Source organism: Ammospiza caudacuta, chromosome 7 (assembly GCF_027887145.1).
Source record: "Ammospiza caudacuta isolate bAmmCau1 chromosome 7, bAmmCau1.pri, whole genome shotgun sequence".
Taxonomy (NCBI): Eukaryota; Metazoa; Chordata; class Aves; order Passeriformes; family Passerellidae; genus Ammospiza; species Ammospiza caudacuta.
This window is the reverse complement of record NC_080599.1, coordinates 48,718,124-48,744,000: the sequence shown is the minus strand read 5'-3', so window position 1 is coordinate 48,744,000 and position 25,877 is coordinate 48,718,124. Positions and strand designations below refer to the sequence as shown.

Sequence of the window (25,877 nt, the reverse complement as noted above, 5' to 3'; positions counted from 1 at the left end):
GCAGCACTGCCGCCCGACCCAGCCGGGGGCGCAGCGCGCCTCGGGGCTGCGGGCAGCAAAGGCGGCAAAAAAGAACAGGGGCGATCCCCGCCGAAAACTGCTCTGAAATAAATGCCCCAAAACAACCGGGAAGAGGAAAAAAACACTTCTGCCTCTAATCTAATAGGATAAAACAAAACAAAACCTCAACAATTTCTTAAAAAAAAAAATTAAATATTTAAAAAAATATTTTTTTCATATTAATATTCACATTTCTATTTACAATGTATATTGATGTACACTGTCCATTTATACATTTGTTTTTATGAATACATTTCTATTCCATATTGCATATATCTCTAAAACTTAAATTTATTTTTATATGTTTATACATATTTTTACATAGTAAGTATATATTTCTGTTAGGATTTTTACTTCTGTAACACTCACAGTACTCAAAATAAAACCCCTGCCTCTACCCCATACATGGCAAATAAAACCCCCTTTCATCTCAACTGTATTTAAATTTTTTAGAAAAAAATTTTTCAAATTTATATTTAAAATGTTTACTGATGTATGATCGATTTTGCATTTATATTTAGCGATTTATTTATAAATTTATATTCTATGTTACATGTGTTCCTATTACTTATATTTTTATATACTTTTATTCATATCTTTATATATTTATTATATCTTTCTGTGTTAGGATTTTTACATCTGTAACACTTACATTATTTAAAATAAAACCCCTGCCTCTACCCACATTAAAGCCAAAAAGAACCTCAGTCTTCTCAACTGTATTTAAATATTTTTTAAAATTCTGTTTTTCAGGTTCATATTCACATTTACATTTAAAATGTATACTAATGTATACTCTTATTTGTATTCTCCATTACATATCTTCCTATTATTTATATTTACTTACATTTTGTGTTTATATATATATATTTATATATTGATTTTATATCTCAATATTTAGAAATATATAACAATAATATCTACATTAATATTATTTAAAATAAAAACCCTGCCTCTAACCCAATAATAAAAAAGACCCCAACCCTTTCTTTTAAAAAATATTTAAATATGTTTTATCCTTATGTCTGATTTTTATATTCATATTTGTATTTATAATGTATATTAATGTCTATTGCTTACTTATACATTTATCTTTACCAATGTCAAGTTATAAATAAATTTATATTCTATATTACATCTGATGCGAGTAGTTATTTATATATTTTATACATATTTTTATGCATTGATTAAATATTTCTGCGTCAAGATTTTTACTTCTCTAACACTTATAATATTCAAAATAAAACCCCTGCCTCTACTTAAATAAAAGCCAAAACATTCCCTTTCTTTTAAACTATATTTATGTATTTTTATATTTATATTCCCATATAATGTTATTTATATTCTATACTACAACTCTTCATATTACTTACATATATTTATATATAAATTTATATTCATACTTTAGCAATTTCTCTTTATATATTTATTATATATTTCTATCTTAAGATCCACATTTCTATATTACTTATATTATTTAAAATAAAACTCCTGCCTCTAACCAAATAAAAACCAAGGACACCCCTTTATTTGAACCAGATTTAAAATTTAGGAAGTAAATTTATTTTTCAAAATTTAATGATATTTATATGGATATTTTTATTTATTTTATTCATAGATATTATATATATTAGAGAGAATACCTTCTAATATAATAATAGATATATATTTTCTGTATCATATTTTTTTACTTATATTTATTTAATTTAAATAAATATATACAAATATATATATACAAAAACAACCTGATAAGAGACTAAGAACTTTTTCAACAGATAACCACAGTACTAATTTCAGACTTAGAAAAACATTTAGGCGTAATCACTACCACAAAATTAACCCAAAGTAGAAAAATTACCAGAAAACCAACAAAACAAGCTAAACTCATTTCTGAGCACCATAGTCCTTCCTCACTCACAATATGCAATTAATTCTCTCCTGCCATTTACATCCCCAGCATCATCCCATACTGAGCATTCCTGGCACCAGAAGTCACTCGGAGCCAATTAACATCCAACTTTCCCTTCCTCAGGACTGTGTGCTTTCTGTGTCTTTATGCACACAAGGAGCAGCTGTCAGACCCAACTCTCAGCAGCCTAACAAGCACTCAGATGTTCTCTCCAGGTTCAGGGGTTGCTCACTGTGAGGCAGCCTTCAATCCAGTGAGGATTGCCTCGCTTCTTCCCTGGCAGTAGCCTTGCACAATTACCTCAGCTGGAAGTCAGACCCCACTCCCTGAATTCTCATCTCTGCCTTTAAGTAATGCGTTGTGTGGAAGACTGTGCAGCGGTTTCTGAAAGAAAGTGATTTCAGGAGAAATGGGAAATTCATGGTGTCCAGTTTCTCAGTTAGTTGGTGTCAGGGGTCATCTAATAACAGCACCATCAACAGTTTCAGCACTACCTCTGTGCAACCAACACTTGTTAGGACATGAAGTGCAGTGCTGTCATGGCTAAAGTGAAGAGAAGTGCTGTCATGGCTAAACGCTTTCAGGGATCAGGGAAATGGGGAGGAAGCAGGAAGGCAGGAGATCAGGAGTTTCACAGTGCCTCTCACCATAGCTCTGTGCCAAGTACTTGACACTGGCAGGGGTCTGTGCACAAATCACAAACAGGGCAGGGCTGCTGGGAACTGCCTTGAGCCGTTTGATTTTCCAGCATCAGCCTCATTCCATGGTTACGGCAATGGGAAGATGCCACCAGCTCACATCCCAGGCAGCAGACCAAGAACTCAATGTCACAACTCACTTTATCAGTTTTTTGCCCAATCACACAAAGCAAAAGCACATTGACAGTAGCTCTATCCAACCACTGTAAGCACAGGTACCTTTGGTTAAACAATGCTTGCTTATTTCAAATACAATACCTGCTTGTGAGCCTTAAACACAATGCACAGAGCTCCAGTATTAAGCCTAGAACTTCCTAATATCTTGATAGATAAACTTTCTGTAGCTTAGGGAGTTATTCTAGGCAAGTGTTAATACACAGACCATTGTTCCATTTGTTCTTGCTTTTCCACAGTTTAAATAGTTTTTCTGCTGACCAATCTCATGGCTGCTGCTCAGCTCTGATCACAGTTCTGCTGTCTCTGAGGCCTGCCTTTTGCAGCTTTCCCAAACCCCTCTGATTTTACGCATTCCCACAGTACTCAGTGCTGGATGAACCCTAGTGCATAAACAGAGGAAGCAGGATTTAGTGAGTCTACTCACCCAAAGTACTGGGAAAGAAACTCCCTATCAGATGAGTTCTGCAGATCACAGACAGGAGGAAATGTAGTTACAATGGGTTACGCCTGAGAACTGTGCTCACATGCAGTTTCCCGGGGGGTTTTTGGCCCTGCTAGCAAACGTCACCCTTGGAAGCACATGAGCAGAAACAGATGGGTCCCCCAGTGAGTGCCTTGCTAAGATAACCCTCACAAAAAAACCATTCCATCCCCTGTGGTAAATTATAACTGCTGAACTGCCAGCTGATGGCATTGCTGCCCCAGGGCTCTGTGTTTGTAACTCTGCACACGTTGGGAGCGACAGCAGCTGAGCTGACACCTTTCTATGGGGAAGAGCCTTCAGTTTGCACGTCCTTTTCAACCATTTCAAGCAAAGACACCGGCCCAGGGTTACAAGGAATAACAGCTGTGGAACTTCTCCTTGAAAATGCTACAGCTGAAATAAAGCTGCCAAGGTGTGCTGATATGGGCCATTCTTGTTTCTCACACAGAACCTGTCACAAAACTAAATGCTGCAACAGGAGCAGACAGCATGCCAAGCAGGCACTGCTGATCTGAAATGCATCCAAAATAACTAAACCTCCTGAGCCTGGAAATCCTGGCTTGAAATTCCATTACAATAAACTTTCCAGCACTGGCACTCTGGGATTTGGAAAGTAGAGTCTGTTCTCTTGGTCTTGTTAATTCCTTGATTTATCCTCACTTTTGTGTTCAGCCCCAAATAAGCCAGATTCTACTCAATTACAGTCTGAACTGGACAATATTTCCCTACTCAGCTGAGTGGTGTTCCATCACAGTGAAATAAAAAAAAAGGCTACAGGTCTTTTCTTTCCTTAGCTTGCTATGCCTACTTTTTTATTACTACTCCATTTTCCTAGAAACCTACTTAGACTGGGAGAATACTACCAGTTACCTGCCTATCTGTGAAAGTTATCACAAAAACCAGAAGAAATAATCCAGATTAGGACCAAAAACAGCCCCCCCAAAAATTGCCACATCTGCAGAAAAGAATTCCTCCAATAAGCCTGTTCTGGTGCAGATATAGCAGGCAGAATTTTTTCCCAAGCAAAATACCGCTGGACCTTGACTGATCCTTCACATTGAAATGAAGTTGTACTTTTGTACCTGGGAAAATCACTGCCAGTCTCAGTCACAGGTGCATTGACAGAATCCTAAAAGATGCTGAGAACCAGTCCTAAATTCATTTATGACTTCAGTTCTGTTATCAGAAGGATAGCATCAGTTTTCTTTGTCCCTATCTAGTTTTCTTCCTCGATTTTCAATTTCCCAGAAGGGAAGCCCCAGACTCCCGCATTTGTCCTTTCCTTACTGGAAGCCTCCTCAGGGAAGATGAGGTATTATCAGATGTCATTTCTTCCCTTGTCCTGGGGACCCTCAAACACCACCACAGTCTGATTACTTGTTTAGAGACAAAACCATTTGAATTAGTGCTAGGAACCTTGTCCCACCTCTATTGGACCTCTATTTCTGCTTCTCTTGTATTTTTATTTCACCAGACTGCAACTTGTTCAGATTTGTTTGTCAGCAAACCTGGCATGTCAAAAAATTGTTCAACTGAGAAGCTCCATCTCAAAGTGCTTAGGCTATCAGATAACCCAGGCAATGTTTTAACTCACACCCTGATAGTTAAAACTATTAAACTTGCATCCCACCTAGCATGTTGACACAGCATTACCAGGAAACAAAGTTTATTTTGTCTATACATGCAAAAATCATGAGGTGAAAGACGTGGCAGAGCATTTTGACTGATACAGCAAAGTTCTTACAACATAAAGTAGTGTGTGTGGTTTTCCTGGTTGGGTTTTTTTTTTTTGTTTTTGTTGTTGCTGTATCTTTATTTTTTTTAATAATACACAAAGTTCAGTCATTTGAGAAAATCATCAAAGAGTAATTGCCACACCAGTGCTATTTAGCATGTTCCTTTCTCCTTTTTTCCCTGACTGAAACCCACATCAAGTAATTACATGCAATTAAACATATTCTTTCCAATGCTTTTGCCTTGTTTTCTTTTTTCATTTCACTACAATTACTGTGAATTCTCTTTTACTCATCAACTTGCACTTTTCAAGCAAATTTTCATGCATTTTATGCATCAAAAGGGCCAATACCTCAAAGAGGAGGATCTTTGTAGCCTGCCCTGATGGAGGGCCATTTCATCCAAATCTCATCATTTTCATCCAAATCTGTTCTGCGCCTCATCAAGGCTCTGATAATGGGCTCTACACAGCAGAAATAGTCAAATTGCAGTTTGAACCAGAGAAATGTTTTTTATTTGCTGCAAAGTAGCAATTACACGAATCTTCAGCTACACAAGGGAACCTCTCAAACAACAGTGCTGTAAATCAAGCAGTTTGTTCACTTGAGATAGGAACCTAATAAGAGAAAAATAGTCTCCAAAAGAATTCATCCCATCATTGAATTTTTAGGCTGTTTGAGATACAGACTGTGTCTGGATGCCTAAGGGGGTCTTAAGAGCTACACAGGCAGTGGTATGGTGCAAATAACAAACACATGTGAGTCAGCACTGACAGACAGAAAGGGTAGGATCCCTGTCCTTTATCAAATCACTATGGACAGGATCTTCCTTGTCTCAAATACTTTAGGAGCACAAACACTCTTCAGCCTCCATTAAATAACATGGTATTGACTCCTCTCTATGCCAAGGATTGAAGAAACATGCTACAGCCTCACCTAGAGGAGTTATAACAACTCCCAGTCCTATGCACAGGTGACCTGTCCAATTACTAACTAAAACAGATGAATAACAGAAATATAGTCAGAGACCAACAGAACTAATAAACCTTCTTCTATAGAACATCATACTTGTTTCTCATCCTCTCCATGAACCAGTCGCCACCAAAAACATATTGGGAAACCAGAGAGCCTGAAGGAAACCATTCCTCCATGCACTCCATGTTCTTAGCACTCAAAGCTCCAGGGAATTTTCCTTGAGCAGGTAAGGATATGGTGACAATGCACTTTGAGACTATTACTGCATGATGCTCCCAGGCAATCCATTCAAACAGACTGATTCACCTCAGCCCAGCTGAGCACACCACAGGAGCAGAATAACTCTGCTAGAGCTGGTTTCTGTATGGAACAGGCTGATGAGCTCCAGCCACTGTGCTGTGCCCAGTGATTCCAGCTCACCTCTCTGAATTTCTGCTGAAATGGGAGGGCAGGTTGCCAACACAGGCTGGGATTAGACAGAAGGCAGCACTGGAATCAGCTGGGGGCTCAGGACTCAGGAGCTCCCCACCTGAGAGCTCACATGTGTTTTGTTCTGCTGAAAATCCAATTTTGTCACTGGTCTGGAAAGAGGAGTGTTCTTGAATCATTTTCATCTGAGAAGCAGTTGAAAATATGTATATAAATATATAGTATTCATAGAAATATATCTTATATAGAGTATATACTTTATAGATAATATTATATCTATTGTTATATATAATTATATATTTTATATATTATATATTATTAATATATATTATATCTAATTCTATATATCTAGAGCTATATCTAGAGCTATATCTAGAGCTATGTGTTAAACCATCCATTTTTGCCTGAACATCAGTTCCCTGTCTGAAGTTAAAATTATGAACAGTGAACATGTTATGGACAGTGGAAGCTGAAAGCCAAACTAATTTACAGATGGATCCTGAAAACTCAGCAGAGTTAGACTACTGAAGTCAAAAGGCTCCAATATTTTATTTTCTATTTTAACCTAAAAAGGATAGTCTGGTGACATTTCAGGTTCAAATTGAGGTTGGGACAACAATTACAATTGAAGAAGTAAAATGCCACAAGTTCTGTACATGACTGGAATCAACTTAGTCCACACAGCTATGAAGGGGGTGATACCAGCAGTAATCAATTCCTAATGTTATTTCCTGTGAGTACAATGAATTGTATAAACATAAATGCTCAAGAGTTAAGTTTATGTTTGGATTCTTCAAAACACAAACTTTTAGGGATTATAAAAACGCCTGGCTTTTCCTTCTTCCTCAGAGAATTCTCACCTGGTATTTTGCTTTGACAATTTATGCTTCTATTCTGAATCTGAAAATAATCATCAGTAACTCAAACGGGCATAGGAAAATACATTATTTTTTGCCAGTCAACCCATGATACCACTGCACAGTTTTGTGAGGGAAAGTTTCATTTGCCTTCCAGCCATCAGGCACTGGCAAGCATTCAAGCAAGCACATCCATTCAGATGAAGGACCGGCTTGTTGCATGACTGAGCAGCCAAATTCAATTCATACTTGGAGTGAAACTAATTAATATTTGTAAATAGAATATATACTTTATATATAGTATTATATAGATTATATAGAATTATATATTGTATGTATTATATATTATGAATATATATTATACATAATTCTATATAACATAGAGCCATACCTGGAACCGTATCCGGAAGCATACTTAATACATATCTAGTACATATACAGAACATAACATTCTGGAACGTACCTAGAACTGTATCTAGAACGGAACCCAGAACACACTCTACAAAGATTCGTAGAGTCTAGAACATGTCTAGAACGCACCTAGAACGCAAATCTAGAGCCTAATACAAAGCAATCTAGAACGCAATTTAGAGTCTAGAACGTGCCTAGAACACAATCTAGCGCCCACCTAGAACGGAATCTAGAACATAGCTATAACGCGCTCCATAATGCGCTCTAGAACAAACCTAGAACGCAATCTAGAACATACCTAGAACGCGCTCTAGAACACACCTAGAACGCAATCTAGAACAAACCTAGAACGCAATCTAGAACGCGCTCTAGAACATACCTAGAACGCGCTCTAGAACACACCTAGAACGCGCTCTAGAACACACCTAGAACGCAATCTAGAACATATCTAGAACGCGCCTGGAACACAATCTAGAACGTACCTAGAACGCGCTCTAGGACACACTTAGAGCGTAACCCAGAACATGTCTAGAACGCAGTCTAGAACGCACCTATAACGGAATCTAGACCACACCCAGACCATATTCAGTGTACGGAACTACATCTAGAACATACCTAGAACGCACCTAGAACTAGACCTAGAACTCTATCTAGAACCTACCTAGGGCCTTTTACGACAGTCGCGCTTTACGGCACCTTTTACGACAGTCGCGCTTTACGGCACCTTTTACGACAGTCGCGCTTTACGGCCGGTTTTACGACAGTCGCGCTTTACGGCACCTTTTACGACAGTCGCGCTTTACGGCCGGTTTTATGACAGTCGCGCTTTACGGCACCTTTTACGACAGTCGCGCTTTACGGCCGGTTTTACGACAGTCGCGCTTTATGGCACCTTTTTACGACAGTCGCGCTTTACGGCACCTTTTACGACAGTCGCGCTTTACGGCCGGTTTTACGACAGTCGCGCTTTACGGCCGGTTTTACGACAGTCGCGCTTTACGGCACCTTTTACGACAGTCGCGCTTTACGGCCGGTTTTACGACAGTCGCGCTTTACGGCACCTTTTAAGACAGTCGCGCTTTACGGCCGGTTTTACGACAGTCGCGCTTTACGGCACCTTTTACGACAGTCGCGCTTTACGGCACCTTTTACGACAGTCGCGCTTTACGGCACCTTTTACGACAGTCGCGCTTTACGGCCGGTTTTACGACAGTCGCGCTTTACGGCACCTTTTACGACAGTCGCGCTTTACGGCACCTTTTACGACAGTCGCGCTTTACGGCCGGCTTTACGACAGTCGCGCTTTACGGCACCTTTTACGACAGTCGCGCTTTACGGCACCTTTTACGACAGTCGCGCTTTACGGCACCTTTTACGACAGTCGCGCTTTACGGCACCTTTTACGACAGTCGCGCTTTACGGCCGGTTTTACGACAGTCGCGCTTTACGGCCGGTTTTACGACAGTCGCGCTTTACGGCCGGTTTTACGACAGTCGCGCTTTACGGCACCTTTTACGACAGTCGCGCTTTACGGCACCTTTTACGACAGTCGCGCTTTACGGCACCTTTTACGACAGTCGCGCTTTACGGCCGGTTTTACGACAGTCGCGCTTTACGGCACCTTTTACGACAGTCGCGCTTTACGGCCGGTTTTACGACAGTCGCGCTTTACGGCCGGTTTTACGACAGTCGCGCTTTACGGCACCTTTTACGACAGTCGCGCTTTACGGCACCTTTTACGACAGTCGCGCTTTACGGCCGGTTTTACGACAGTCGCGCTTTACGGCACCTTTTACGACAGTCGCGCTTTACGGCCGGTTTTACGACAGTCGCGCTTTACGGCCGGTTTTACGACAGTCGCGCTTTACGGCCGGTTTTACGACAGTCGCGCTTTACGGCACCTTTTACGACAGTCGCGCTTTACGGCACCTTTTACGACAGTCGCGCTTTACGGCCGGTTTTACGACAGTCGCGCTTTACGGCCGGTTTTACGACAGTCGCGCTTTACGGCACCTTTTACGACAGTCGCGCTTTACGGCCGGTTTTACGACAGTCGCGCTTTACGGCCGGTTTTACGACAGTCGCGCTTTACGGCACCTTTTACGACAGTCGCGCTTTACGGCACCTTTTACGACAGTCGCGCTTTACGGCCGGTTTTACGACAGTCGCGCTTTACGGCACCTTTTACGACAGTCGCGCTTTACGGCCGGTTTTACGACAGTCGCGCTTTACGGCACCTTTTACGACAGTCGCGCTTTACGGCCGGTTTTACGACAGTCGCGCTTTACGGCACCTTTTACGACAGTCGCGCTTTACGGCACCTTTTACGACAGTCGCGCTTTACGGCACCTTTTACGACAGTCGCGCTTTACGGCACCTTTTACGACAGTCGCGCTTTACGGCCGGTTTTACGACAGTCGCGCTTTACGGCACCTTTTACGACAGTCGCGCTTTACGGCCGGTTTTACGACAGTCGCGCTTTACGGCACCTTTTACGACAGTCGCGCTTTACGGCACCTTTTACGACAGTCGCGCTTTACGGCACCTTTTACGACAGTCGCGCTTTACGGCCGGTTTTACGACAGTCGCGCTTTACGGCACCTTTTACGACAGTCGCGCTTTACGGCACCTTTTACGACAGTCGCGCTTTACGGCCGGTTTTACGACAGTCGCGCTTTACGGCCGGTTTTACGACAGTCGCGCTTTACGGCACCTTTTACGACAGTCGCGCTTTACGGCCGGTTTTACGACAGTCGCGCTTTACGGCACCTTTTACGACAGTCGCGCTTTACGGCACCTTTTACGACAGTCGCGCTTTACGGCACCTTTTACGACAGTCGCGCTTTACGGCCGGTTTTACGACAGTCGCGCTTTACGGCACCTTTTACGACAGTCGCGCTTTACGGCCGGTTTTACGACAGTCGCGCTTTACGGCACCTTTTACGACAGTCGCGCTTTACGGCACCTTTTACGACAGTCGCGCTTTACGGCACCTTTTACGACAGTCGCGCTTTACGGCCGGTTTTACGACAGTCGCGCTTTACGGCACCTTTTACGACAGTCGCGCTTTACGGCACCTTTTACGACAGTCGCGCTTTACGGCCGGTTTTACGACAGTCGCGCTTTACGGCCGGTTTTACGACAGTCGCGCTTTACGGCCGGTTTTACGACAGTCGCGCTTTACGGCACCTTTTACGACAGTCGCGCTTTACGGCCGGTTTTACGACAGTCGCGCTTTACGGCACCTTTTACGACAGTCGCGCTTTACGGCCGGTTTTACGACAGTCGCGCTTTACGGCACCTTTTACGACAGTCGCGCTTTACAGCCGGTTTTACGACAGTCGCGCTTTACGGCTGGTTTTACGTCAGTTTTTTCTTGCCCATCTTGGCGTTTTTTCTTGCCAGTCTTGGGGTGTTTGTTCCAGATTTCTTCTTGCCCATCTTGGGGGTTTTTTTTGTGTTTTTTTCTGGGTTTTATTTGCCCATCTTGCGGATTTTTTCTGAGGTTTTTTCTGGAGTATTCTTGCCTATCCTTGGGTTTTTTTCCGTTTTTTTTTTTTTTTTTTTTTTTCCTTGGTTTTTTAAGGGTTTTTTCTGGTCCATCTTGGTTTTTTTTTCCTGGGAGTTTTCTCACCCATCTTGGGGTTTTTTCCTTGGTTTTCTGTGGGTGTTTTCTGGGTTTTTTCTTGCCCTTCTTGGGGGTTTTTCTGTGATTTTTCTGGGTTTTTTGTGGATCTTCTCCTTGCCCATCTTGTGGTTTTTTTTGGGGTGGGGTTTTTTTCCTTGCCCATCTTGGGATTTTTTTCCCTTTTTTTTCCGTTTTTTTTTTCTGGTTTTTCCTGGGTTTTTTCTGGTCCATGTAGCATTGTTTTTCTGGGATTCTTCTTGCCCATCCTGGGGTTTTTTTCTTGGTTTTCTGTGGGTGTTTTCTGCATTTTTTTCTTGCCCATCTTGGGGGTTTTTTTCTCGGTATTCTCACCCATATTGGGTTTTTTTTCTTGGTTTTTTGGTTCTTTTCTAGCCTATCTTGTGGTATTTTTCTGGGTTTTTACTTGGCCGGGACCAAAAAAAAAAATCAGCCAGGGTGGAAGGCAGCTGGGGATTTTTTATTCTAAATTTAACAAGGAGTTGCAAAACCTGGAAAGCAAAAGTCACACACACAAGGTTAAATCCAGTCAGCATGCGCTCACACACACAGAGACGAGCAGACAGACACAGCCACGTGCTCTCACACATACTCCTTCCACTTACATGCTCACTGTGGCCCTTACCTGAGATGCTGAAGAAGGTGCTTTGACACATCTTCTGGCTGCCGCTCCTTGAGGTAAATGGCAGATCCTGGGGAAAACAGCAGCCACGAGGACCTGTGAGTCAACAGGAAGGGTCAACAGGTGGCTGACAGCTAGGACTTGTCCCCACTCTGGACTGATAAATTTTCTACCCAAAATCCCACGAAAGACAGATGAACAGTAAAGTTGTTATAACTGTTCTACCTAACTGTGACTACGTGCCAGGGCAGGGCAGCTGCGATCATAAGTGGTACAGTGTAAGTACACACAATATAAGCTGATGCATACAGTGCAAGTCCACATAGAGTGTAAGTACACACAATATAAGGCGACATGCTTACATACATGCCAATTTTTAAATCTGTCCCAGGGATTCCCAACCTGCTACTCTCCCATCTCCAGGCTGTGGCCCCCGACTTATCTTTTGGATGATAGGTGATGGGAATCCATGTTGCACCTGCAATGAGTCTGCCTCGGAGGGCCCCATGATCACCTGTTAGCCTCTAGTCAGCTACAATAAAGAAAACCAAAACCAAAGTGTGAGTTCAGAGTTATGTGGGCCTAATCCCAGCAAGGCAGCTACTTGCCCTCTCCTGAGTGTGCCTGGCTCCTTCAGGCTCCAGCTTCATCCTGATTCCAAGGCTGTGGCCTTCATTAGGAGTGGCACCTGGGTTAGAGAAAGGCAAAGTTAAATGGCATTCCTGTGAGTGCAGTGGATCACCTTGTGTGCTTTAAGACATGTGAAAACCTCTGCTAGGCTTCTGAGAAGTCTCTTGGCGGGGGAGGGAGGGGGGGGGGAATGTGTCCTCAAATCAACAGCCTTTCTCACCCTGCTGCCTTCAAATCTCCCCCCACCCACAATAACTCCTACCTGGATACCTGCTCACCCTCCCTCTCCTAGTCACAACCCTTAACTCGCCTGAAGCCTCAATCTCAAACATCATCTTTGACACTAGGCAGATCCCTCTTGTGACAACATGATGAATCTGCTGAACAAAGTGTTATACTTGACAGAACTGGGAGCCTCTGGAAGATCTACTCCTCCTAAAAAATAATAAAAAACAAAACAAGAACAACACCAGAACTTGCAAATGCACTTTACCACCCCTAAACACAAAACCCGAAATTGTTAACTTAAATACTCCCTGTATTCCATGCTGTTTTCTTCAGTCTCTTCCAAGCCTCTATTGCTTTAGATGCCCAGAAACACCTGCTGAAAACAAGCTGAGATAAGCTGAAAGAGCCTCCTCAATGAAATGAGAGGAGAGTTCTTACCCCAGCACATCCCAGAGAGGGAATGAAGCTCCTCAGCCAAGGCTGGGGTTAATATACCCCTGATTGTGCTCGCCTCTCGTTCCCATGGCACCCAGGAAAAGGGAGGGGGCGAATCCCACCAAGCCCTCAGAGCAGCTGCAGCTGTTTGGCTTCTCTGGCTCAGATTCAAGGGCAGTAAAGGGCTTGTTATAGAAGAAAACTCTACAGAAAAATAACAGCGCTTTCTTTTTTGCAACAACTACTTGGAGCAGAAGAACAGAAAACTGGTAAAACATAAAACTTTGTGTTAAGGTTACACATCTAGCTAAATTGGGTAATTTGCTGTTAACTTATGTAATTATTCCTTGGTGATTAGTAAGTAGTACATCAGTAGTACATGCTGCCTAGCCTGCTCGGGTGCTGCCCCTTGGCAAGAGGGTTCTTCCCTTGGCATTTTCTCAAAGTGATGCTCTACGCCCAGGTTGGCCTAGCAGCTCCCTAGTCCCTGCTGGATGCTTCAACCATAACTCCCAGAGGGATGCTTGGGATACCCCCGTTAGCCCCTGTGGACTAGCAGCTCCCTGTGCAGGTGTGCCTGGGTAACCCTCTGAAAGCAGCTGGTCGCGTGGGGGGCTGCTAGACCTTGGAGCGGGGGAGGAGGTGAAAAAAGGTCATGTGGGGTGTTCCCTTCCCTACACAGCTCTTCGTCTGCCCCTTAAACTATGGGGTGCCAGACTTGCCTTTCCTTCTACCCCAAAACTGTCGCCTTCAGATGCAAGGCGAGGTGACCTGGTTCTGAGGAAACGGCACGGCGACCCACTGCCCAGGGTCACTCGGGCCAAGAACACACGCAGACACCAGTGTGGTGGACGGTTCAAGACCTTTATTGTCCCGCCTCATCGGGTTTTATACTGGGAAAGTTTTTTCCCTACGTCAGGGGGTCTTACTTTACTGTAATTGGTTAGTAAGGAGCAGAAAGTTACTAATGTTAGGGGGGACAACATTCTTGGGTGATCCTTTATCACTAGGAGTTAGGGGGAGAGGAGCTCTGCTGCTTTCCGTAACATCGCGAGATTTTCCGACCGCCCGACCCTATCCACTACATCTCCCCCCCCTTTTTTACAAATGAACGAAGTAGTCATACTCATAGGTACTGAGATGAGGCATGAGGTTGTCTCTGGTCACAGCATTTGCTGTCGGCCTATGAACAGGATGTTGGCCCGTTCTAGGCGGGTCTGAACGAATGAGACTAGTTTGTTCAGCAGGCATGGTCCAAAGGTGATAGCTAAAAGTAGCATTGCCAATGGACCAATTAGGGTAGAAATTAGGGTGGTCAGCCATGGCGATCGATTGAACCAGGACTCGAACCAACCCTGTTGGGCTTCCCTGTATCTCTGTCTCTGAGCCAGTCTGTTTCGGAGCTCTGCCATGGAGTCTCTCACGACTCCCATGTGGTCTGCATAGAAACAACACTCCTCTTTCAAGGCGGCACACAGGCCCCCTTGCTGCATGAACAGGAGGTCCAGACCTCGCCTGTTTTGTAGGACCACTTCTGAGAGTGAGGAGACCGACTTCTCTAGATAGGAGATGGATTTCTCGATCCTCTGCAGGTCCTCGTCAATCGTTGCCTGCAGCTGGGACAGTCCTTGGTGCTGGGTCACCAAGGCTGAGACTCCCGTGGCCGTTCCTGCTGTTCCTAGGCCCAGCAGCATTGTGATAGTTATAACTGTTACTATTTCTCTTTTGTGGAGCTGGTTGGGTTCTTCAAAAAGGTGATACACTTCTTCATCTGCGTGGTACAGGACCCTAGGAACAATCAGAACTTGGACACAAAAGTCGTTAGAGTCATCGAATTTGGCAAGGAACACACAGGGACTCACTCCGGACAAAACTCATTAAAATTCTAAAAAATCTACCCCAAAAAAATACCTTAAAATTCCCTCAAAAGCCCTAAAGATACCCTAACTCATAAAAAGTCCTAAAATTACCCTCAATAGTCCTAAAAAAAAATCCCTAAAAATCCTTCATCTCCTGTCAAATGAGACATGAGGTTAGGAATTAACTTGGGTTAGAAATCAACTTCAGATTTAAGTGGAATATGCTGTTTTGAATTGTTTAAGTTGTTTAGTCTGTTAAATTTGCTGTGTTCAAAAAAGCCTGTAGCTCTCAAAATTGTCTCAAACAAGGTGAAAGGAATGTGAGCTTCCAAGCTAGAGGAAGGTAAGAGGGGCCCCTTGGACCTTGAAATAAGAAGCAAGCCAAAACTGAGGCTGCAGGCCACAACTGACAAACAGCGAGCTCTCTGCTCAAGGACTGACATTAACTAATTGTAATGCGATGAATATGCATGAACCTATTGCAAAACTTAATGCATATGCAATAGGCTGGGGGAAAAAGGGGAGTTTGGACTCTCTGATTGCGCGCATGTTCTTTAAGGAGTTATCCTGCATGCGTCCGACGCTGAATAAAGATACATACCCACTTCACGACTTTTACTAGTTGTGGAGTTTTTTCCGCAAATCATGCGGACCCTGTGGGAAACCTGAGTTATGTCACCGGGGCGGGGGGAGCGCAGGGGCTGTGGGGATGATGGAGCGGGAGCTGCGGGCGGCACCCGCGGGGCGGGGGGCCCCGGGACCGGTGCGGCACCCTGCAGACTCTTCCCTTGAGGGTCCAATGTTTATTTTGAACATTTACCCTGCAGCTGGATAGCTCAGGTAACAACCCCTCCGTTGCCTTGTACTGCCTTATCTGGCCTACCTCTCCATTTCCTTCCATTATCTTGGCTTCCACTGCCTCCCCTTGCCTTGCCTGGACCCCTTGTCTGCCCCTCCCTTTCCTCGTGTTGCCTTTACCAACCCTCCCTTCTGTCGTCTTGCCTTCTCCTCTGTTGTTTTGCCTTGTTTAACCCTCCCTTGCATAGCGTTTCGTACCCTTCCTTTTTTTGCCTTACCTAACCCACGCTTGCCTTGCCTTGTATTGGTGCCCTCTTGAATTGCCTCTTCCTCCTTTGCCTTTCCTCACCGACCAACCTTTCCGTTCCCTTGCCTTGCCTACCCCTCCTTTGCCGTTGCCCCCATTTCGACACATGACTCGAGGGGCGCGGACGGTCTTGTTCCCTCCCTGCCCCTCCTCGCTGTTCTCTCCCTCGGGTTTTTGCGTCGGGGGAGTGCTCCTGAGTGCCCCCGCTATGTTCGGAGCGGGCACTCCACCCTGCAGCGCCCGCTCCTCCAGGCCCTCGCTCTGGGGACGGCGCTCTACTCCCCTCCCGCCCCCAACAGCTCTAAGCCAATCGGTTGCCAGGCACACCAGGCCTCGGCCAATCAGAGCGCTTCATGCTTTGAGTCGCCTGTTGCCAGTCAGATCAGCAGAACGCAGCGCCCCGCACAAACCCGCCGTATCTCGCAGGGCTGCGAGCCCAACCCGGACCGCAGCCTCTCCAGGGAGGGCTTTGCGGAGTGGGGAAGTGCAAATCAGCCAGACCGCTATCTTCTGATGCTGTCCGAGGGCTGTGGCGGGTGCCGAGAGTGGCCGGTCAGGGTGGGCGCAAGGCTGGGCTTCGGGCGTTCCGGACGTTTAGGGGGTCCCAGGAAGAGCTGGGACTTGTGGGTTCAAAAGCACAAATTTTATTAGGAGGAGATAAATGGGGCCCTCCCACACTGCATTGACTCAGGCATCCGGGAGAGACCCAGCTATCTGGTTTTGAATGGGGGCACACAGGGGTCAGGTGTCAGGTGAGTTGGGATGGAGTCACGCAGGGTTCAAGCAGAGTCAGATGGGGTTAGGTAGGGTCACAGCTGGGGTCATAGCCGGTGTCAAGGTGAGGCATAGGGTTGGCAGGGGTGAGGCCGATGTCAGGTGGGGTCAGTCAGGGGGTCACGGTCAGCCAGGTTCAGGCAGTGTCACACAGGCTCAGGTGAAGTCAGGTGTATTCAAGAAGGGTCAAAAAAACCTCAGGTGAGTCACAGTGTGTTCAGAAAAGTAATAAAGTGGTCAAGTGGAGTCAGGCCAGGGTCAGGGTAAGCCCGGGGGCTGGCAGGGCACCATACGCAGGCGAAAGGAGGGGCAGCGCAGCACCGTGCCCGGTGAGCCCCTCAGCCCCGGCAGTCCCTCCGGGCCCGGCTCCAGACGGAATTCCCGCAGGATCAGCCCCAGGAACACGAAGAGCTCGGCCCGCGCCAGCCCCTCCCCCGGGCACGATCGCGCCCCGCAGCCGAACGGCAGCAGCGACCGCGAGGGGGCGCCCGGCGCCAGGAACCGCTCTGGGGGGCGGCGGGTCAGCTCCGAGGGGTGCGGGGGGACCCGCAGGATCGGGGGGTTCCGGGGGGGGACCCACAGGCTTGGGGGGAGCGGGCGCCATGGGGGGACCCAGGACTTAAGGGCGGACCTCCACAAGTTTGGAGGGTGCCTGGGGGTTCCCCAGGTTGGACTTCGGGGTTCAGAAGGGAAACATGGGGGTTTGGGGTGACCCAGGGGCTCAGAGGGAGCCTAAGATTCGGGGGAGACCCCAGGATGACAGAGGGGATTCACATGTTTGGGGAGGGTTCAGACACCTGAGGGGGGTCTCAGGGGTTTCGGCAGGGGGGTAGAGGGGAGGAACAGGTTTTGAGGGGGGTACACAGATATATGGGAGAACTAATGGGGATGGTGGGGGGTAACCACAGGTTTGGGGGAGGGGGTGTGGGGTTGGGGTGGTTCAGGCATCGGGGGGGGGGGACACTCATGACACAAAGGTGTTCCCAGGATACCCAGGAATCAGGGAAAACACCATGGCTGGGAGAACCCAGTTTGATGTTTGAGGAAACCCAGGAGTTCAGGGGGGCACTCAGAGTGCAGGCATACCCACATACCGCGCAGGAAGACCTCAGGGTGCTGCCAGATGTCAGGGTCCTGTTGGGCTGCCAGCAGGTTGGGGATCAGGACAGTGCCGGCTGCCACGGGGAGCCCCCCAAGACTGGAAGGGGACAAGGTGCATGGAGATAGACTGCGGTCTGCTGGGGGCTACTGAAAGTTACATGGGCCATACTGAGACCTACTGAGGCTCTCTGGGGGCTCACTAGGTATGACTGGATGTCTGTTTGGGTCTACAGGGTCTATACTGAGATCTGGTAGGTGCTGCTGGGAGTTACTGGGTGTCTGTTGGAGTCTACTGGGGCTCTCTGGGGTCTCCTGGGATCTATTAGGTGCCTACTGGAATTTGCTGATGCTATACTGGAATCTACTGGAGCCATACTGACACCTACTAGAATTTATTTGGGGTCTACTGGCACACTGGGTGGGATCTGCTAGCGCCATACTGGGATCTGGTGGAGTCCTACTGGAGCTCTCTGGTATCTACTGGCTATCTGTCGAGGTCTACTGGGGCCATACTGGGGTCTACTGGGCTCACTGGGAACTGCTGGACCCATCGTGAGCTTTTCTGGGGGCTACTGGATGTCTACTGGGGTTTCGTGGGGCTACCTTGGACTTACTGGGATATATTGGGAACTCCTGCTGGGATCTTCTGGGCTCTGCTGGGGCCTACTGAGGCTATTCTGGAATCTTCTAGGATCTACTGAGTGTCTGTTAGGGTCTACTGGGGTCATACCAGAACCTGCTGGGGCAAGTGGAATGTACTGGGGTTATACTGGGGCCTACTGGGACCTAATGAGTCTTACTGGGATTTATTGGGCCCTGTTGAAGCCTACTGGGTCCTACAAGGACTTACCAGACTGTACTGGTCTATTGGAGTCTACTGTGGGCCTACTTCTACTGGGCCCTACTGGTAAATATTCTGCATATTCGGGTCTTACCCGGGCCATGCTGGGACCTGATGGGTCTTAGCGGGACTTGCTGGGGTCTAATGGGCTCTGCTGGGTTCTCCCGGACCCTACTGATGATACCATGTGGACCCTTCCTGTTCTGTGGTGGTTGCCCCTCACCCAGGCTGGCTGGTGGCGGCTCCTCCCTGCCCTGGTACCTGGTGTGGCGCAGGGCGCAGTGGGGCAGCGCCAGGGGCGCAGGGGGTCGCAGCCGCAGGGTCTCGCTGACGGTGGCCTGAAGAAGGGGCAGGCGCCCCATGTCCCCTGGCCCGGGTGGTCCCTGTGCCCCCTGCAGCTCCGCCCGCAGCCGCACCTGCAGCTGCACAGGTGTGCCATGTCTGCCATGGGGCACCAGGGGAGGGGGTGCATCCCAGGGGGCACACAGTGGCAATGGGATGACAGGGCGACTCCCCAGAACCCCAGACCCCCCCAAACTCACCAACCTGCCCCTGGGACCCCAAACCATCCTCAAGCCTGGCCCTCTCCCTTGGCAACCCCCTTGAACTCCCAGATCCTCCCCAGACCTGTCCTGAGACCCAACCCCCACCCCAGACTTGCTCCTCCCTCCTCCTTGGGGACACCCCTGAGCCCCCAGATCTCTCTCTTAGGACCCTCTATCCCTGGACCCTGAGCCACCTCTCCATGGAAACCCCAAACCAAGGAGCCACATAGAGACACAGACACAGCTCTGAAATGTCTGAGAGATCCATGGGGCACCTCAGGGTGGTGCAAGGGCACAGTGTCAGCCATGGGGAGGAGGACGTGGGGGACATGTAGGACACAGGTGGGGATATGGGACCCCCAAGTACACACATGGAGCCCTGGCACTGTACAGGGGACAGAGGGTGCTCCACATCATCTGGGGGCAGAGCAGCAGGAAACCCACGGAGAAGGGAACATGAGGGACATATGGAACACAGGATGTAGGGGGGGACACAGGACCCCTGGGGACACAGAGGACCCCCCCAGGGCTGCATGGAAGACATGGAGGGACATGTGTTTCACCTCGGGGCGGTGCAGCAGGAAGGCCACAGTCCAGCCCAGCGCCGCCGCAGTGGTCTCGGTTCCCCCAATGAACAGGTCCACCAGCGCCATGTGCAGCCGGGGGGGGCTCAGGGGGCCCTCCCGTGCCCCAGGATTACGCCCCAGCAGTGCCCCCAGAACTGAGTCCGGGGGAGGGGAGGGGCACGCCTGGCAAAGGGGTGACACGTGTTGGGGGTTTCTCCTGATCCCCAGCTGCCCCCAAACACGGGAGTCTCTTCCAAATCCCCAAGTCCACCTAAACCCCTGGCCCTCCCCAAGGCCTTACAAGCCTCCCAGACCCCCGGCTCCTCCCATCCCCTTGGGTCCCCCCAAACCTCTGTTTCCCCAAAAATATGTGGGTGCCCCCAAGCCCCTGGGTAGCCCCCAAACTCCTGGTTTCCACCCAGAACCTGAGTCCTTCCAGACCCCCATGTAGTTTCCAAAGCCCTGGGTTTCCCCTGAGGCTCTGTTCCAACTGCACCGCTCCTGACCTCGGGCTGCCTCCCAGCTCTCTGGGCCTCCCCACCTGATGCCGCTGGATCTGGGTCTCCACAAACATGTCACGGTGCTGGACAAGCTGCAGCAGCTTCCGCAGTCCCGGGTTGGGCAGGGCCTGCGCACAGGGACTCCATGGGGACCCCCACCGCCAAGAAACCTTTGACCTCAGAGAGACACCCGCTCCCCCAGAGATGCTGCCTGAGTCTCCTGAGCCCCAGAGATACCCTATGGCCGCTCCCCTGGGCCATACAGACCCCTCCAATGTCCTACAGGCATCCTCAGCACCACAGAGACACTTTACCCCACCTCAGCCCTATACAGCCCCCACAACTGCCCCTCCCAGGCCCAGAGATCCTCAACACCATATAGACCCTGTAACACTCACCCTAGCCCCACACAAACACTATAACCCCTGTCCAGCCCCATTAGAGATATAGGGTCCCTTCCCAGTACCACAGACACCACCCAAGCTCTCTATGGACCCTATAAGCTCTCTGTCAGCCCTCCATACCCTTCTCCAGTCCCACACAGATGCTATAACCTCACTCCCAACCCCATATAATCCCACCAGCCCCATATCTCTCCCATGGGCCATATAATCCCCCTGAGACTCACAGCCCTTCCCAGGCCCCCAAGGGCCCATAGTCCCCCTGTAGATCTCCACAATTCCCTTATTGCCCCCATAGGGCTCTATAGCTCTGGGCTCCATAGACCCTCATGCAGCAAAAAGGCCACAGCCCCACAGCCACCCCCAGGAGCTGCCAGGCTCACCCGCAGCAGGGGCAGCAGGTCCAGCACCCGAACACTGCTGTGCCCCCAGACCTGCAGCAGCTCCCCCAAGCAGCGTGAGAAGGCCCGGAGCTCCCCTGGAGGGGGCACCTGGAGGAGAACACACCTGTGTACTGCCCAGTACTCAATTGTCTCTGGATCCCCCAGAACACCCCGAACATCATTTCAGACATTCGGGTCCCCTCAAATTCCTATGTGCCCCCAAACCCCTGCCACCCACACACAAATTGGTCAGTCCCCCCAAACAGCTGGATGTTCCCTCCACAGACTCCTGGGTCCCCCCCAAACCCTGGGCCCCCATAAAAACTGGGGTCCTCCTCCAAACCCCTGTCTCCATCCTGGGCCCCCTGCCAGATCCTCACCAGCTCCCCAAAGAGGAGGCGTGTGATGGTGCTGCAGGTGTGGAAGGTGAACACCTCAAAGGGGTCCAGGGGGGCCTCCCCATACGAACGCAGCTCCTGGGGGAAAGAGAAGGTTAGAGAGAGCCCCAGAGCAAATAAAGGGGGACTCCAAGGCTGGTTTAGGGGGTCGCACAAGAGAAGTGCAGAGCTCTGAGGGAGTTATGGGGACTCACAGGGATAATGCCCTTTTGGGGTGCAGAGGGTGAGGTTTGGGTGGGTAAGTTTTGGGGGACAGTGATGCGGGTGCAGGGTTTGGGGATCAGGTTTGGGATGCAGAGATTGGGGGATGAGTGCAGGGGGTAGGGTTTGGGGGGCAGTTTCCAGATGCAGGGGACATGGTTAAGGTGCATGGGTGGGGTTTGGGTGAAGGGAGTGAGGCTCAAGGTATCAGTTTTGGGGTGCATTGGCCAGGGTTTTGCTGGTCAATATTGTGTGGGGATCTGTTTTGCAATGCTGGGAGGATCAGTTTTGGGGGTGTCGGGGTTGCAGAAGGATCATTTTGGGCAGGAGTCGGTTTCAGGGTCTCACCTCACACAACTCCCGGCCCTGCAGCCAAAGGAGGGGCCCGAGACGCCCCCCAGCCCGTGCCAGTGCCCCCCGAACTGCTCCCCGCTGCTGCCGCCAGCCAGGGCAGGGGTCTCCCAGTGCCAGGTCCCGGCCCCCCCGTGACACCAGCAACCCTGGGGTTGGGCAGGAGCAGTAAGGGACCCCCAGAAACCCCCCAGCCCCTATAGGGACCCACCTCCAATACACCAGGGGTGTGCTACAGGGCCCCACTACCTCATAAAGCCTCCTTCAACCCCATAGCCGCTTCCTCCATGGGACCCTCCTAATGCCACCCTGGAGGCTGAAGGGTGTGTCTGGTGGGGCAGAGACCTCTAGAAACTGCCCTAGCCCCTACAGACAACCCACCCCTCCAGAACTGCCCCCCCCCCCCAGTACCCATGTCCCCAACTCCATTGGGACCCCCTCCCAATCCCGTAACAACCCCTTCAATCTCATAGGGACGCCCTCAAAACCCATAAGGACTTGCCATCCCACAGGGCCCCCCCAAACCCTTAGAGACCCTCCCCGAGCCCCACAGAGAACCCCAGAAACCACACAGTGACTCCCTTCAAATCCCCCGAAGGGCTTCACTACACACAGGATACTCCCCAAACCCCACAGGAACCCCTCCAACCGCCCCCCATCCCGCCGCCATACCCAGATAGCTGTGGGGGCGCCCCAGCCAGTCCCCCCAGTGCCGGACCAGCGCCTCGCGGATGGTCGCCACCGAGCTCGGCACCAGCACCTCTGCAGGGAAGAGGAGGGGCTGGGGGTACTCCAAAACTGGGGGAGATCCCAAACCAAGTGGGGAGTCCTGGCGTGGGATTTTGGGGAGAGCATCGGGGGATTAGGGCCCCAAGAAAGGTTTGGGGGGGTTTGAGGAGAGGTCCCCACCGCAGGGGGAAAGGGCAGAGTTGGGGGCTCGGAGAGTCCCTGGGGAGCAGGGAGGGGGGTTTGGGGGGCTGTGGGGTCCCGGGCGGTTGGGTTGGTGTCGGGTTCGGGGGTCCCGGGCGGCTGGGGTGGGGTCAGGTTCGGGGGTCCCGTGCAGCTCGGTCAGGGTCGGGTTCGGGGGTTCCGGGCAAGTTCAGCTGGGGTCGGGGATCCCGCACTCACCGCGGCCCGCCGCGCGCAGGCGCAGCACGGGCCCGTGCCGCCGCGTCAGGCGGCTCAGGTGCAGCGCCCCCTGTGGATGCAGCAGGTGCAGCACGCCCCAGCGCGGGCCACGCCCATCGCCACGCCGCGACAGTCGCGACAGCAGCGACAGCGACAGCAGGCCCAGCAGCAGCGCCGCAGCCGCCATGGCCCGCGGGGTGGGGGGGCGGACCGGAGAGCCCTTATATTGGGGAACCCCACAACCACGCCCCATGCAGCCCCACCCCCTAAGTCCTGCCCCTCTCAGGTGGCGCACACGCACCCTACTACGACAACCCGCCACCGCCAGCATAAAAGTGGACCCTGGGCCCAGCCCCATAAAGAGCGCCCCTTAAAACCCCACCCCTCGAGGCTCGGGCCTCACACGGGAGGCTTAAAGCCCCGTCTCACGTCAAGCCCTGCCCCGCACCGGCCGCTCTGCCTTTGTAAAGGGGAGCCCTACGCCCCTGCCCTGGAGGCAGCCCCCCATCCTCTATAAAACAGACCCGAAGTCCCTGCCCCGGGATCCCTGACTCCTGATGCATTGATTCCTCCATAAAGCAAACCTCTAATCCCTAACCCCCCAAAATGACCCCACCACTATAAAAGTGCCCCCTCAAGCCCTGCCCCTCCAAATACCACCTTATTAAGGGGACATTTTAAGCTTCACCCTCCTCCTCACCTCCCCAAATATCCCCTATCCCAATTCCCACAGCCCTCGTGGAGGTGCTCCCACCCCCCCCCCCTTAAGTCCCTGCACCCAGAGCCTCCTTCACAGGTGCCTGCCCCCAATTTCCCTCACTCTAGCAGCAGCATTTGAGGATCAGAGACATTTATTGGGGTCCAGCAGAAGTGAGGGAGGTCTCCAATAGAGTGTGAGTCCTAGGGATGTCCCCTTGGGGGATGATGTCCCTCCAGTTCCCGGGTCCTGGAATGATTACAGGTGGGGACTCACAATAATCTGAGAAGTGCTGAAGTCAGGAAGGGGACCCCCACCCGGGGATGTGTTGCCCGGGGAGTTTGTGGGGTGCTATGGTGGGGGCCCTCAGGAGGGGTATTGAGAAGGGAGTTCCAGGTGGGGGATGTCTCAATGTGGGGATCTCTCAGGGACCCCCCAATAGGATTAGGGATGTGAAAGTGTCAGGAGGGGGGCTCCTGTGGGTGGGTGCCAGGGATTGGGCCATGGTGTGGGGATCCCGGGGGTGCCCCCCATCAGACGCTCCCCCTCTGGGGCCCTTGCAGGTGTTGGGCCAGCTGCAGGTCCTTGGGGAGCAAGAGGATGCAGTGGGCAGTGAGAACAGTTATGAATCCTCCATCACCTGCACTGAAGCCCCTCAGCATCCCCTGACCCCTTGGCAGCATCTCCCAGGGGCAGAAACCCCCTAAACACACTCTCAGGGCACAGGGTCCTTTCAAATCCAGCCACTGGCAGCTCAAACACCCTGTACCCCTCAAAGTGGGTAGTGGGCCCCAGTATCAAGTGACCCTCTCCCCATACCCTGACAGACCTCCCCCTGGGGGAAGGGGCCCCCACATAGCACTTCCCACAGCCCTCCATCCATGGAGGCCACAGACCCCCCGCCACTACAAACCTGTCAGCCCCATGGGCTCTCCCTGAGCCCCAACAACGTCCCCTTAGCACCCACAGATATCCTCCTAGACCTCCCTAAGCCCCCAGAGCCACCCCCAGGATCTGCCACAGCCCCTCTGGACACCCCCACCCCCTGAGTACCCATAGCTCCCTTCCAACTGCCCACAGAACCCTCCCAGCCCCCCCCCCCCCACCCCAAACCCCCACAGGAGGGTTCCCCTTGGACCATCTTTGGTCCCCCTGCAGCACCAGCTGACACAGGGGGACACGGGGAATGTTGGGGGACATAGGAGGACATGGGGGACGTGGTGACACGAGGGGGATATGGGGGACATGGGGACATCGGGGTCATGGAAGGCACAGGAGTCGGAATGATGTGGGTGGGCGTAGGGGACATGGAGGGGGGCTGTGGGAGACATCAGGACATGGGAAGACAGGATGGGGACATCCTGATCTGGGGCCATATCACCCTGGGGAGACCTTGGGGACACCCCAGGAAGGGGGACAAGGGGGTGACATCCTGGGGAGATCCTGAGCGTGGGGACTTGGAGGGCACCCCCCTGGCGACATCCACTGTGGGGAAAGGGGACACAAAGCCTAGGGGCATGGAGACAGTGCTCTAGGGACCCCCAAATGGGACAGGGCGCCAGTGCCACCACAGGGGAAGGGGCACAGGGGACATGCATCCCCTGGGGGATGGGTGGACGCAAGGACATCAGGAGGCACACAAGGACACTGCAGGAGGACAAGGCCATGTGCTGGGGGGAAGGCAAGGACGTGGTGGGGCTGGAACAGTGTGGAGGGGGGGCTTTGTGTAGGGG

At 50.3% G+C, this 25,877-nt stretch overlaps 1 protein-coding gene across 1 annotated transcript; it reads right to left on the bottom strand.

Moving 5' to 3' along the window:
* Nucleotides 1-17,015: 17,015 nt before the first annotated feature.
* Nucleotides 17,016-23,634, bottom strand: LOC131559685 (steroid 21-hydroxylase-like). Its single transcript, XM_058808102.1, has 10 exons — nucleotides 23,448-23,634; nucleotides 22,992-23,081; nucleotides 22,317-22,468; nucleotides 21,750-21,845; nucleotides 21,370-21,477; nucleotides 20,627-20,713; nucleotides 20,083-20,268; nucleotides 19,236-19,396; nucleotides 18,127-18,230; nucleotides 17,016-17,538 (listed from the first exon to the last, which is right to left on the bottom strand). The coding sequence occupies exons 1-10, from the start codon at nucleotides 23,632-23,634 to the stop codon at nucleotides 17,291-17,293; spliced, it is 1,419 nt and encodes a 472-aa protein (XP_058664085.1). The 3' UTR covers nucleotides 17,016-17,290.
* Between the last annotated feature and the right edge of the window lie 2,243 nt (nucleotides 23,635-25,877).

Bases quoted from the DNA above. Each gene is read 5' to 3' on its own strand.
- LOC131559685 (XM_058808102.1), bottom strand. From the start codon at position 23,634: ATGGCGGCTGCGGCGCTGCTGCTGGGCCTGCTGTCGCTGTCGCTGCTG. The intron at 23,082-23,447 runs GTGAGTGCGGGA...TCTTCCCTGCAG, and splicing joins CCTGCGCGCGGCGGGCCGCG to AGGTGCTGGTGCCGAGCTCG. The intron at 18,231-19,235 runs GTACCAGGGCAG...GTCCCCTTCCAG, and splicing joins TGCGCCCTGCGCCACACCAG to TCTTGGGGGGCTCCCCGTGG.